The sequence below is a fragment of the Pimephales promelas genome, chromosome 24, assembly GCF_988280905.1.
Source record: "Pimephales promelas chromosome 24, fPimPro1.hap1.1, whole genome shotgun sequence".
Taxonomy (NCBI): Eukaryota; Metazoa; Chordata; class Actinopteri; order Cypriniformes; family Leuciscidae; genus Pimephales; species Pimephales promelas.
Window position 1 is genome coordinate 18,562,674 of NC_142792.1, and position 15,664 is coordinate 18,578,337.

The window sequence follows — 15,664 nt, forward strand, 5'->3', positions numbered from 1 at the left end:
GTAAACTCATCTACTTACTAGTCTGCTTTTACATTCTTCCTGTGTTTATAAGCACAATCTTAATATTTAATGACACAGTCTAAATATTCTAACTCCAACATGTCGAATAAAAACTGAAAGGTTAATCGGAAGTTTTAGTGGTGGTGACATTAAAGTCATGCGTCCGTGGTGTAGTTTGTTTATAGCCTAATAATAGCTTTTTACTTCAGGCTTTATAAAAATCATGTTAATTTGTGATTATTATCTTGATGAACAAAATGTGTATGAATCAGAGACTTTTGTTAGTTACAGAGTGCATTTTCTGCTTTAATCCAAAAGCCAATTGAAAAATCCCATTGGCTTTTTGTTGAGGGTAATGCCAGTAAAATGTCAACTTTGGCCTACAAAAAGAGTTCACTTCTGTGATGATTCAGTGAATTTTTCCATTGAATGATGCAAACAAACAACTACTATGTTTGTTTCTGTGCATATTAGCATATTGAGTCATTAGCTTAGCCACATGTTAAACATCATACTCCTCAAGCAAGCTCAAGAGTGTTTTAAAAACAGTCAGTTATAATACAATCAGTTAAGATACTGCCGTAAATTGGCAAGACACCAAGTAGATGCTGAGACATGTCACTAGGGTGTGGAATGAAATAATCACTTTGTTTTCGCATCGCCCTCTCATCATGGATCTAGGCCATGAGCACCCTGAAGAAAAATCTAGCATTAAAGGTCAACAGCATAAGCTATTTTGTTTTTCAGTATGAAATAAGTACAATGAGGATAAGACCTAAGACCTTTGGTAAAAACTGATAAAAATGACTTGATGACTTGAGGGGAAAAAAGTTCTTGAGGGGAAAACTAAATACGTGAAAGACTAAAAAAGACTATACGTTTTAGTCCTTGTTTTTTTCGCATCAACGTTTTTTTCGCATCAAACTACTAGATACCAAAAAAAAAATAACAAAAAAAACAACAACAGTAGCATATTAGCTTTATTTACAGTTGACAGTAAAGAACCGGCGTGGACATTATGAGGCAAGACTCACATCTTGTTATTCTTCTAAAGCTGAAATCCTATCAAACCAGCACATATGGTCACGAGTTTAAATCCCAAGTGCGCTAACTGATTTAAGGTCTGGGTTAAGGGACTGGCATTTAATTCTGGGAGTGACCCATGCGCTTGATGTGAACTGTAAAATCGCATGAGATTTTAAAAACCTTGTGGGAGTGTTTAACTCTGCTTCAGGGCTGGATTCTGTTCCTATTTGTTGGCATTAGGACATTTTTTTTTTCAAGTTTTACAACAATGGTGATTTAAAAAAAATAAAATTTATTGGGTGCTCATGGAATGACTTGCACGCATTGATTTTATTCTTAGAATCTCATATCTCACACACTGTAAAATCCATATTGATGAAAAGGGATGGTGAAAACTTCAGAAAATATGATATAACTGTTGGAATTAACATCTTATTTATTTATTTTAAAATATATGTATTTGTTATAAAACGTGTTCAGATTACACTTTAGCATTTTAGTGTAAAAGGATGAATTATTATTATTGTCTAATTGTTTACGTCTGACATACTTGTGAAAATATCCTATAGGCTTACACTGACTCTTGCCCGTATCTAGGCACCAAAATATCATAGAGGTAAGAAACAAACAGTCAGGACGTCTCACCCACCATGTTTTTACGATCACTTGACCTACTAGCGTCGGTTGCGTCGCTTAACTTCCATTAATATATCCTCTCCAGGGGACTTTTAGCTTATTGTTTTTATCTGTATTCGGACATACTACTTTTTTGGCGCACTGTTTTTCCCATAGCCTACTACAGTATATAGTATGGGAAGTGTTTGTAGTGTATGCAATATTCTACATTTTTCATAAAAATATGTGGTTGCCTACCCAGATAGCAAACTGACATTGAATCAACGTGGAAATATGACATCGAAACAACGTTGATCTGACATTGTTTTGCTCATCGAATTAACGTTGAACCAACGTCAGACGCGTCATTCTTTCAAAACTAACGGAAAATCAACTTGAAATCAACGCGTTGTTTCAACGTTATGAAAGCAAACCAATTTTCGATTTTCATTTAGCTTTGAAGAATGCCGCGTCTGACGTTGGTTCAACGTTAATTCGATGAGCAAAATCAACGTTGTTTCAATGTCATGAGAGACGTCGTTTCCACGTTGATTCAATGTCAGTTTGCTGTCTGGGTATGTTCTTTCAATTCTCTCCCCTCTCTAGTAGAGTTATCAAAACGTACTGACTTTGGTACCAAGTCGGTACTGAAATTTAAAAATGCAACAAATACCAGCATTTCCCTTTAGCATTTTGAGCGCTGTTGAACGGATTCTTAAACTCCTCTGATTGGCTATTGTTTTGATGGGGTCAACATATCTTTCTGCGATTGGCTAAAATGATTAACAATGATGTCGCTCTTCACCAGAGTTGCCTACTTAGCGACTTTGTCGCTATTTTTAGTGACCCCTTTGGCGGCATTTTTTTCAAAAAAGCAACTAGCGACAAATTTAGCGACTTTTTGGATAAACCTCAGTAACCTCCAAATATTGCCAATACTGTCTTGCGAGCGTGAGGTCTTGATTTCTCCCTGTCGTCGAGCGCTTACACAGATAAACATGTGAGCGTTGAAAAATCCCTAATATATCCACTGATAGACGATCCGCTTTCAAACGCTCTTGTGTGTGTAAGCGCTTGGTGAAGAGTGTCAATGTTTTTAAAGTGTTGATCATTGTAGCCATTACTAGCCAATCACAGACATATACTGTACAGGTATGTTGAGCATGTAAACACAATGGCCAATCAGAGGTGTTTAGGAATCCAATCAACAGCGCTCAAAATGATAGAGGGAAATACTGGTATCATCACATTTTTTTTTAAATTTCAGTACCGACTTGGTACCGAAGTTGGTACTAGAGCCCGACCGATAAAGAATTTTGAAGGCCGATACCGATACAAATATTTTTGGGTTTTAAAATCCGATATTTTCTGATATATCGGCCGATATTTTATTTATTTATTTGAAACTGGACATGATAGTCAAAAATGATTGCCAAAAATGATGTTGCCAACAGGGACGGTGTAGAGTGCCCTCTGGTGGACAAACTATACAACTCCAACACTCATTACATGGTTCAAGTGTGTTTCGTCCGTTTTTATTTTATTTTTGAAATATTCATTTATCGGCCATTATAACTGCCGATACCGATAGTTTGGAAAATGCCTAATATCGGCCGATAATATCGGCCTGCCGATATATCGGTCTGGCTCTAGTTGGTACATTTGACAACTAATTTTTCTGCTGCTGTGTTGGAAATGCTTCTATGATACCCTAAAGCATCTTTGGCTTGTCCAAGGCTAAGCCTTTCAAAAGGCTTGTATAATTCAAAATGATAGTGTAATGGTTCCCAGACTTCCAACAGACCTTGAGCTCTCTCCATTATAATTGTGTTTTGGCAATAAAACATTTTGAAGAGCTAAATATCGATATACCCCTGCAGTGGCTTTCAGGAAGCATGTAACCTGCTGACCAGTCTTACCACTGTGTTTGCATATGTTTGCATTGGTAATTTCCTGCATCACGGGCAGCTTTAATGTTGAATGCAACAGCCTGCTAACCGAGATTGTAACCAGTGGTGATGTGACGTTTAGACAGCAGTGAGGAGTGAGTCATCGCTCACATGCGGATCGAAATAGCTCAAACACAGACACGCATGGAGCCAGCACAACTCTCGTCTGACAGTGTAGTAATCTGTATAGTTTAGAATGTGTCGTCGCAGCACTTTTTACTATTTGATTCATGCGCTAATGACTCCCTGATGGCCAAGGGTAATGAGATCACTTTTTCACTCAAGCAGGGGTTTGATTGACTTTGAATACCTCTGTTTATGAGAGCTAGTCTCCTAACTGCCTCTGCTGATGACCCTTCTGTCTCAGGACACTTTGTTTTGTGTCACAGAGGTGCAAGATTCAGGTTAGCTAGAAGGGATTGGAATAGAGAACCTCTGATAAATGGGTGTATGTTACATTGTTGTCACATAATGTTTGACTTTACATGCACATGAATCAGAATTTGTCAATGTTCCGATAAGCACCAAGTCATTTAAACACACAACTCGGTTACCATATTACTTTTAAGACATTATTTTGAATCCCCAAATTCTTAACCCCATCTCTGGAATTTGTTGCATGTACTTGATTCAGAATGGATTTCCCAACTTTTTCCATTTTGTGGTAACATTATTGAGATGATTGTGAAATGTAATGAAACTAAAACTGAGTCTACTGTATAACAGAAGACAGGATCAGAATTAATAAGTGTAATCTAGGTATAGGTATCCAAATTTTTTTAAATTCTGTATGATTCATGTCCTAGTTGGTCCATGAAAAACCTTTTTTGTAAGCAACAAAATTAAGCATAAATTGTATATTTTACATAGTAAATGTTTTGCTAAGTTGTTCGGAGGCCAGCCATTGGTGAAATTTGTGAGAAACACTTATTTACGTAAATTTTCAGCTTTCCGGCGCTATGACACATCTTTTGAAAGAGTTCTGAATCTCCTGATCAAAACACATGTGAAGAAGATGCAGAAACAAGCGATAACATGTTATTTTGGTATTTTCACGTTATTTTCACGCGATTATCAACATAAAACAGCATATAAATCAAAACTGCCCAATGTTACTGAATGAAATGTTGACCCAGGACTGTGAAACATTATATTAGGGGTGCTGATGGACTGGATCTACTCTATCTATGTTTTCATCATCGTTCTGAATCAGATCTGAATGCAGTCTTTGAGCAAAAAGCCGAGAAAATCACTTTGTTGTCAATGTTGCCTTTTAACGGCGTTAACGCAAACCCATTTTAATGGCGTAAATTTTTTTATCGCCCGATTAACAGTCTTTATGTCCTTGCAAACTTTGCAGTTTTCTTTCACATGCTTTTGCAACAGGACGCGGCATGCGCCTCATTTCAATGGCTTTCGCCGCGTGAGGACATTTTGTTGTTTCGTCGACCAAAGCGCAAGCGGATCTAGCTAGACCGTAAACAAAACAACAGGCACGCCACACACACTCGTTTGGGCTTGCGAGCCGGCCAAATAGTTGGTTAACGTTGCGTTTTGAGTGGATGATGAGCTTGAGATGCTGAAATGGATGAATTAAGATTCTGAATGGAAATTTTACTTTTAAAAAGTTGCCGAACGGTTCCATTGACAAGACCAAAGTGATCTGGGTTTTGTCATTGTGAACTGAGCTATCATCATCGAAGCACGTCCAGTCTGAAATACCACTTGATCATGGCCAAACACACACACACACGCACACACACACAGATGATGCAAATTCTCCGCCCCCTCGTCAATATCAGGACTTCGTCAGTATTCCTTTCACCCTTTTATTGATGGACAGTGTTACATTGTGTGAGAGATTATTTGCTCCAAGTGATAATTTTAGTGCGAATTTGAACACAGTAACGTTATATGCCAATGTTGTTTTCAATAAAAAATTTGCACAAAGCAAGCCGATCCACTTTTCAATTCTGATAAGAGCATTAAAATGAGAAAAAATAATGGGACAAAAACAAATCAAGAGACATTTAGAATAGAAAAAATGTGAGATTAATTGTGATTAATCGCGAGTTAACTATGACATTAATGCGATTAATCGCCATTAAATATTTTAATCGTTTGACCGCACTAATATATAAAGTATATATATATATTGCAAGCTTAGATATTCATGCCAACAAATATTCTGGGGGCCATGACATTTTTGGGGAAAATGATCAAAAACATTGGGTGTGGTTGGCAACTAAAAAAAAACAAAAAAACAAAACAAAAACGCTGGCGTCGAAAGAGTTAAAAGTGATTTTTTTTTTACTCCCCTCTCTCTCTCTCTCTCTCTCTCTCTCTCTCTCTCTTTCTCTCTCTTTCTCTTTTTAACATCATTGTTAAAGGTAGGGTAGGCAATTTGTTAATGCCACTTTTTGTTATACTGGTTGAAAAATGTTCACATCCCGATAGGAATCAATAATAGAAGTGGTCTAAATATTAAAACGTACATTTATCTTGTGTGGAAGTCTCAGGACCATGGTAATCAAATGTCCTGACCTGCCTCTCAGCATATATGTTTTTCATTTTTTGAGTAGACATCATGTTTCATGAGGAACTTATCAAAGCTAGCTTGCTATTGCTAGCCACCTTGTTGCCTACGCTACCTTTAAGGACAGTCACTAGCGAATAGCATTTGTGTGATGCCTTCAGTAAGTCAGCTGTCAGAATCTTCTCGCAGCTCTAGAGTAATTTGCTTGCTTCGAGTTCGAAAAACCTGTGACCTAGGACTAAGTTCGCGTAAACGTTTCTTTGTGCAAACTAATGTGAATGGTTTCCCAAGGTCTTTATCATCCTCTTAATTTTTCTCTCCCTTTCTCTTCCCAAATGTATGTATGTGTATGTGTCAGTGAAGATAGCATGCCTGCTCTGTCAGTCGCATTGGCCTCTTAAAGAGACACCTCTGCTTTTCTGCTGTGTATCTGCAGTGCCGCCCTCTCTCCTAATCTCTCACTCACCTACTTTCTCTGCCTCTCTCTCTCACTCACTGCGGTTCGTCTTTCTGCAGATCTAGCGTTCTTTTGGCCTGTGTGTGTGTGTTTGTGTGTGTAGGGCGGAATGGAGTCAGAAGCAGGTTCATGTTGTGCTATCAGTCAGAATTGTACAGTCCACATTTGTCATTGAAACCAGACTTATCTAACTAAAACAGGAGGAAGACACCATATAGAGGACTAGTATTCTGTAAGTCACCACTCGGAGACTAGCTTTTTTGTGTGTCTGGGATGTGCTGTATCACATCCATGTCTGTCAATAACCCTGTCTGTATCTTTCTAGGCTGGTTTGGGGACTTTGTCTGTCATGCAAGACCTGAGGAGCGAATCAGAACGTCTCAATGAGGTGAAGGGTCATTTGGAAATTGCCTTACTGGAGAAACACTTCTTACGTGAGTACTTGAAGTCTCCTTGTATTCCATGTGGAGTAAAAGTTGGGATTGCTGTACATGTACAGTATATGCACGATGTTTCATTCATACCTACAGGTTATGTAATATAAGAATGGTGTTCGGCGTGCTTTGTATACTAATTTGGAATTTACCAAGTATTTCAGTATCTGACCCAAATGACAGTGTGATGCTATTTAGATATGAGATGCTAGAAGTAGGGTGACCAAAATTCTGTCCCAAACACTAAAATTCACTATAAATCACTATAAGAAATACACAAGAAATATAATACAAAAAAAAATGTGATTGTCATTTAAAACATCCATTTGTATAGCCGTCATGTTAGAGCGGGAAAATAGCCAACCAACGCATTCGTAGAGTGGGATTTTTCTGCTGATGACATGTGGGGCTTTCGCACTGGATAGTTCCACAGGGTGTTTCCCTGAGAACTAATGGTTCCTATAGCTACGTTTTCCTGGTTGCGTTCGCACCGCCAGTAGGAACTCTGAAGTATGCCGCGCTTGTTGTTGTGACTTTTATTTTGACAAGCAGAGAACTCAGTGTTCATTAGATCACGATCTGTCGATACGCGATTAGATAGAACTGTTATACATAGAAAGTAGACAGTATATGAAAAGGTATTAGCGTATGCCGTGTGGTTGTTGTCCATTTTGGCTAGCTGAGCATTGGTTTGGATTGGTCCCCTCAAAGTTGCGTTGGATTTTCTCCTCAGAGTAAAGGTTAAGATGCTCATCTATCACTGTTGGCCATGTTCGTAGAGTAAGTTTGTGGAGTAAATATATGGGCTATAATCTGTGTGTTCACACAGCTTTTTTAAAAATGGCGGGTCCTGGTGTTTCGCATGCGTTCGGCCAACCAGTGTACACTAACGTCATGGATAGTTTCTATAGTCCTGGTTTAGACTTGACTCTGAAGTAGGAGCTAAATTAGTTCTTCCAAAAGGAGTTTATAGAACTAAAATTGTTCCTAGTTCCTGTGGTGCGAATACGCCAAAATCCGTGTTCTTCCGCCAATAGTTCTAGGAACTATGAAAAGGTTCCTCCAGTGCGAAAGCCCCCATGGATGGTCAAAGGAACCAGTGTAGATCTCATCAAAAGTCATTATATACAGCTACACCAGCCAGTTGAATCTGGTAAAATGCATTTATTGTTTGTATAGTCTCATAGAGGAAAATAAACTAGCAATAGCATGGTGGTCACGCTAGCCAGAGGCAACGTTCCAAAGCCAAACCTTTGGTTTCGATCCATCATTAACATGCACTAATATGAGTGAGCACTGTAGAATAGTTTCACTGAAAGTTTCATTTTTAATTTGTATGATTTATAAAGCCTTAACTGTGGTCATTTTTTTCATTTAAAAAAAAAATACTTCTGACCAGGGTCTTAAATTATTTGTAAATTGGTCTACTTTTACATTGTTGATAGATGGTTTTACCCCCAGAACGATTTTATCGTTCATTGTTGTTTATTGTAGCGACTTGAACAGATAATTTGTTTGCTCTGTATCTTGACAGTGGGATATTGTGTTTAATGAGAAGGACACAGTTTTTGGTCAGTTTACCACATGGCTTAAGTCTTGTTAACACCAAACTAAAAAGTTGTGCCACATGTATTGGTGTGAACAAATTACAATTGTTACCTTATTGTGGACGGATTAGCTATTGATCACTCTGAGTGTGTGGATGTGTGTGAGAGAGGAAGCTTTTTGGTACTTTTGTGTGAATGTTGTTGGTCAAAGTTTGCTATCTTTTTATGTAACAGAGTGTTCACACTTTGATAGTAAATCGAAAACACCTAATATGGAGAAAATGTTCTCGCTGCAATTCCCATGAGAAAAACTGCTTTCCCAGATAGCAAACTGACATTGAATCAACGTGGAAATATGACATCGAAACAACGTTGATCTGACATTGTTGTTACTGGACTACTGTAAATAATGTTTTTATTAATGAGATATTTCTGCTAAAAATGAAGATTGTCAATGTGTTTGAATTCCTTCTGCTGAATTAGGGAGAAAACCCTGAAGACTGTTAAAGGGATAGTTCACTTTGAAATTAATATTAATAAATTAATAAATAAATTAATAAAATTGATATGTTTTAGCTTACCTCAAGGACATCCAATATGTAGGTGTCTTTGTTTCCACAGTATTTTCAATTTTGATATTTTTAGGTCAAACCGTTTTTGTCTGTCAGTCATATAATGGAAGTCAATGGGGATCTCCTCAAAGAGCATGCACAGAGAAGTCCAAATTAAACATGATTTAATGACTCGTAAATGTAAGTACACATTGATGGCCTAAGACACGAAACGAGCGGTTTGTGTGAGAAAACGAACAGTATTTATATCGTTTTACCTCTTGTAACCACAGCCACGTCCAACTGATCTGAAGGAACGGGCGCTTCGTTCTGCACATGCGTCGGAAGTGATCTCTCTCGTGTGTACATCACTCATTGTTTACACCGAGATTTCGAAAGTTTTACTTTTCACTGAACTTCGGCTAAGTTCGGCTGGCATCCAGGTTTCCAATTCACAGAAAAGATTGCTTGATTCATTTACAAACAGGGCATTGCTTCTTTCATGAATGGCCAAAAAGAGCTTGAAATTTTCAGTGAATAATAACTGTTGTGCATAACTTGTATGGATTATTTCATGGTACTTGTATTGTGGTTTTATGTCCTTTTTGAAGCTTGAAAGCATAAGTGGAACAATACTGGTATACCTTGAATATCCTATTCGATGAGCTTTGGGTTACTCGTCTACTTTGACCCTCCTTCAAACGTTGTAGCAATTGTCTTGGCACAGCTACTAGAAGATTTTCAACTGTCCGACTGTCGTCACGCTCAGACATCAGACAGGAAGTGCAATAATCAGGCTTCAGTCTTCTCCGTTGAAATCAATGGGGTTGCTGTGTCCATTTCTTTTACTGTCTATGTGGCGGACGCGGTGTGATGACATCACTGTTTCACAAAATGTACGGATTGGCCGTGCACACGAAAACGCAAGGGTGTCGGTTTCAGATAAATAGCGGTTTCAGTGCAAAAACAGCGGATCCGTCTGGATGAAACGCCAATACGATACAAAACGCATCTCCGTGTGGACAGGGCCTTAATCTTTTGACGACTCGTTTGAGAATCATTGAAAAAATGTGGTGATGTGCAATGTTGTGTAGTGTTTTTTGACCTTCGATATTGAAATTTGAAATTGCGTAATGGGGCACTTTAAATGCAAATGTTTCTGTAAGGGTTAGGGGTATAGACGATATAATTAGCTCAGTATAAGAACAAAAGCAGTCAATAGACAGTCCTATTTGAGAACACCATAGGAAAAAGCAACTGAAGGTCATTAGTGAATGACACAGTCACGATCTACTGTTATATAAATAACCCGAAGCGTGCCTCTGTCTGCACACACAGAACCCACACATGAGAGGGAGTGAGACAGCACACACGAGTTAGAGGTAAGCTAGAAGAAAATGAATGGGGAGAGAGATATCAAATATGAAGTAGGAAAGGGATTACAGAGTGAAGCTGCTAGAGCGTGAGAACTGAGGATTTTTTGCTCTGGAAACACAGTATAGCCATATCTGTGAGCTCTGATGTGCGAATATGCATATCATACACACTTTATATGTGGAATTGCAGTGAAATTACAATGCTATAGTCCTGCCTTTTAGTTCAAACAGCCAATCGTGTTATGAGTCCAGTTGTAGATTTCGAACAGCAAGTTTGTTTATTGAACACGCATGACATTAGCTGGACCAGACTAGCGTTTTTATATGATTTGAGCTAAAGATTTATATGATATAATTAAAGTGTACGTCTATAAGTCTTTTGAAGAAGGTCAAAGACTTGTGGGACATGTCTAAAGCTTACTTTTTTCATTGAACACAAGTTTGAATTGATTTGAACATGAATGAGATTCGTGAGTTGAATTGGAGCAATCTATTAGTCATATGGGCTACCTTTGGGATGCTTTTTTTTGTATTACTCATTCTGGTAGCTTGACAGTGTAAATCACCTTCTACTTTTTATTTTTTTTTCTGCATACGATGAACTTTTATATATATTTTACTTTACTTTATATATATATATATTACTTTGATGCACTAGCCAACACCACTAGGAGTTGACCCTATATTCTTTTTGTTGATAGCGCCATGATCTACCAGTTAACTACAGATTTTGTTGATAGGAGTGTATGTGGAACAGACGCTGGGTTTTACCCTCTGTTGACATCAATTTCCACATGTGACTGTGTCTATTTTAAGTGTGTGTGTGTGTTTATCCCGTGTGTTCCCTTCTTAAGGCTCTGACCCATTTAATAATGCATTACATCACAGAGGAGTTGTGCTGACATCACAGGCACTCCATGTTACATTCTTGTCTCCAGTATTGTTTTTTTCTTCTTAGAGATTTTGGACTTCAGATTTGTTTAACCCCCTTCTCCCATTCCCATTTCCCATTATGGAAAATGGGGCAAAAATGACATACCAAAAATAAAAAGTCATTCTGAATCGACACATAACCAACATGCATTTCGAAAGCCAACACTTGAGAGTTTCCCGTTCAAGACTCAGATTCACTCAGACTTTTTATTAAAATGAGATTTCTTTTAAAAATATTAAATGTATAGTTTAAATGTATTAAAAATATGATCTGCCTGTAAGACCATGTCAATCTGAGTTTTTAGAGAAGGGTGATAAGATGCTAATCAAATATTGTATTGCCCTGTAAACACCCACTTGCTGTCTATTGTCAATGTCTGGTGTTGTGAACTGCCCCATTTATGTTTCTATTGTTCTCACTTAATTATTTTATTATATTCAGCCATTATTAGCCTTCATTCTGGCGTTACATGGCTTGCCCATCTATCTCGATCCCTATATAATCCAGCTATTATCTAAAGTCTAAAAAACAAAACAAAAAAGCATATTCTGGGGACCATATGTGAATTATTCAACGCATTCTCATCCTTTAGCATCATACAGGTGACGCTATATGACAAAACGGCGAAATACTACGCACATGGCACCCGTTATCGTTAATATAACGTGCTGTGATGCGGTTTAGGTGTGGGGTAGGGTCTGCGTCTCATATTCACGCTAAAGGATTTATGACGCCTTGAGTTCGCGTGTTATATTAACGATAAAGGGTGCCATGTGCGTAGTATTTCGCCGTTTTGTCATATAGCGTCACCTATATGTCGCTAAAGGATGAGAACGGGCTGGAATTATTTTTATAAACGTTCCTAGCATGAGAGCTGCATTAGAGCAACAATTAGCATCAAGCTACATGACACAATTTTAAATATTCATTTTCCGCTTACTCAAAACTCAATTTAAACAACAATCGAGTGTTTTTTATAACTTACGATTGCGATCTAATGTGGATTATCTGCCCTGAAACTAACGATTTTCCAATGCCACTCCCCAAGAATACAAGTTATTAAATGAATATCATAAACATCCATTTAATTTGTCGTACCATTTTGATTAGATTTTAAATCCTACATTCAATGTGGTGTCAGATTTTTGAAACCCACTGTATATTGACTGGTTTTATGATGTGATTTATAGACTTGATTGAGTGGCAGCAGTGTCACAGTTCTATGTCTGTTAGGGTCAAGTAATGAGATTAAGAGATGAGAAGTTCGTTGCCTTCTCTCTGGCAGCACACACAAAAAAACCCACACATGAAAATGCTGATTCAATCATATAAATCAGACATCTTTCAGTATATTGAGCTCATTCTCTGGGACACAAAGAAAATCAACTCAAAATGTATCTGATATCTTTGAAAAATACCACTCAGAATATTCATAACACACGTGTGGGAGGGAGTGTTACATAACAGTTCCTCGTGAAGACACATCACAGCTGAGGATTCCTTTTCTTGCATTATTTAATCTCAATTGCACTGCTTAACACCAGACTGCTCAGAAATTAGCTATTCTCTTTCACTGTTATTTATAACCCATGTTTTCCGTCTCCGATTTCCTTTTCCTCTCTACAGAAAAGCACAATAGACATTAAGGTTTCCTGAAATAAATTTGAACAGGCCTTAAACCACTTATTAATGTGCAATTTAAGGCTCTTTATTTACAGTATACAGTAAGATCAACCAAATATCAGTAAAGATTACTTTGTAGGTTTTTGAATATAATGAAATCAACCACTCAAAACCCCCTATTAACAACATAACATTTTTTTTACACTTCAACAACCACATAAGACACAGAAAGACCTGGCAACAACCTAGCAAGCTTGTTTTATATGGCCAAGCACCTCTCGCATTTCATTAAATTGTAATTAATTCACATTAATTTTCTCTTTACAAACTCCAAAGTGATAAAGAATCGTTGGTTGCTTGTCAGATTTGTCCCCTCGCTCTGGCCTTGACTCATAATTAGTATGACAGTGGTGCCGCTGGCAGGAACTGTGACAGCCTGTAAAATATCAACTGAAGAGCGGGACAGAATTAGGCCAGTGAGTGGGCCAACATTGATCCAGAGCTCTTTTACAGAGGATAGATAGACAAAAGAGAATGAAACAGCAGAAAGAGAAAGCAAAACCTCTAAAAACTCAGTAGTCTTGGTAGTTTGCCCCCTGCAGATGCGCCCCATACATTGTATTGATAAATGCCCAAAGGCTCAAATGGCCTAAACCTGCTGATAGGGTTTCCTGCTATTTACGGAAACAACATGCCAATGTCATTTCCCTCAGTACTCCTCTAATTTTCTTCCTCCCAAACTCTGAGAGACTGTCTTTTATGTACTACACCCACACCATCTCCTCCACTTTCTATTTTTTTCAGGCAGGTTACCATGCGACCACGGCATTCACTTAGGGGGTTATTGTTGCACTGAAAGCCTGGCGCTGACGCAGAGAGAGAAAGCTTATGTTTTCTCTGAGGAGCGAGAGGTTCACTGCTGTGAAAGGCAGCTAACATCACAGTATAACAATATGCCAACCATGTCTCAGCCCTGGGCTCTCAAAACCAAGAACAGTGTCTCAGAGATCTCACCATGAATAATTAAAGATTATATGGTGATGACAGCAGAATAGTCCAACCATTCAGGCAATTGTTTGCTGGAATTTTGTAGCTTTGACATTAGAAATGTGACCTTTCTTCTCTTCAACCAAAATAATGGATATAGTAATATAGCAAAGTCTTAAATTGCCAGACTCCCTAAGACCTAGAACAGTACGAAACTCCCAAAATACAAAGACTAATACCAGCCACCCAAAGGCTGAAAATAATACCAGACCCCTTAAAGCCCAGAGCCGCTCTAAAACCAAAGACTAAGACCAATTCCAGACAACCAAAGACTCAAGACCAAACAAAATTCCTAAAGACCTAGACTAATAACAGATTCCCTAAGACCCAAACCAATACCAGATCCCTCAAGACTTAAGACCAGTTACAGACTCCCAAAGACTCAAATCAATACCAGGCCCCAAAACCCCAGAGCAATATTAGGCCCTTACCAACACCAGTATACCATATATTCTAATACCCAGTCATAAATCAATAACAGACCCCCTAAGATTCAGACCAATAAGAGCCCATTCTAATAATAGCCCTGCCCTCTAAGACACAGATCCAAAGACATAACAGAGCACCTAACACCATGTCTACTCTGTACGCAAACGCAGCATTGCTGTAAAATGACAAAAGACTTGCGGCACGATGGGAAACGACAAATCCCCGACAGTAAACTGATACCTTGTTCTATTTATGACGTGATACTTGGCAGGACAAATGGATTTGCTTTATCACGTCTAGTGTAGACAGCTTCTAGTACCCAGACTAATAGAATACGGTTCCCAGACTAATACAAGACACCCTAAGAGCCAAACCAAGACCTGACCCCTAGAAAAGGAAAAGAAAAAGGGAAATTATTGCAAATTCTCTTTATGGCTGAAGATGCCTGCAGACCTGTGGTTGAGGTAATTGTCACCTTCTGTACAGCGGAAATAGACTGTGGTCTGAGATGAGTCATGACTCAGATCTGGACGCAAAAAAAGTGAAAGATTTAGACTCAAACTATGACCAGTAATGAGTATCAAACCAAGGCTATGTTTATGTGGTCTTCATAGGTCTCAAAACCAAGACCACAAGATTTGAGACCTGCTTAATAAAATAATGGATTGCAAACAAAGCAATAGACATCCTATGCTATCTGAGCACTTTTAATGATATCAAAGTAGAAAATGATGATTGACATGGTGACTGATATGGTGTTCTGACTTTGATGTGCAGGAAGTACTCTTTTCCTGTGTACCCAAAAACAAACGGATCTCAGGAAGTTGTTGAAATATAAAGTCATTGGTTACCCGTAAGCCAATCACATAACGCAATCACCTCTCTCTCTCCAACTTAAACATCACCTCCATTCAAATTTTTTCGGGCTTCAGTTTGCAAATGCTGGGAATATTCTCCACAACAGAGCGAACTGCATCCCATATCTCCATATCCGCGGTCGTTTTCGATTTCCCTAACATAAAATACAATCTTAAACTCTGTGCTTTAGCGTTGACGTCCCGGCTCTCTGTTTGTTGATTGGCTGGCTGTTTTAAGGCCGGAGGGAAACTAAGAGATAGGTCGCTATCTCAGACTCAGAAG

At 38.3% G+C, this 15,664-nt stretch overlaps 1 protein-coding gene and 1 long non-coding RNA gene across 3 annotated transcripts in view; one reads left to right on the forward strand and one right to left on the reverse strand.

Moving 5' to 3' along the window:
* Positions 1-15,664, reverse strand: part of LOC120477097 (uncharacterized) — a 283,701-nt gene that overhangs the window by 173,071 nt on the left and 94,966 nt on the right. The window lies entirely within an intron of this gene.
* Positions 1-15,664, forward strand: part of gramd4a (GRAM domain containing 4a) — a 49,687-nt gene that overhangs the window by 9,013 nt on the left and 25,010 nt on the right. The window contains exons 1-2 of one of the 2 annotated variants that reach the window (XM_089126817.1): positions 6,658-6,815; positions 6,909-7,017. In XM_089126817.1, coding sequence (XP_088982943.1) covers positions 6,933-7,017 — 85 coding nt within the window. In that variant the 5' untranslated portion in view covers positions 6,658-6,815; positions 6,909-6,932. Of the gene's footprint in view, positions 1-6,657; positions 6,816-6,908; positions 7,018-15,664 lie in introns of those variants that run through there. The other variant, XM_039668504.2, reaches the window with a different exon arrangement.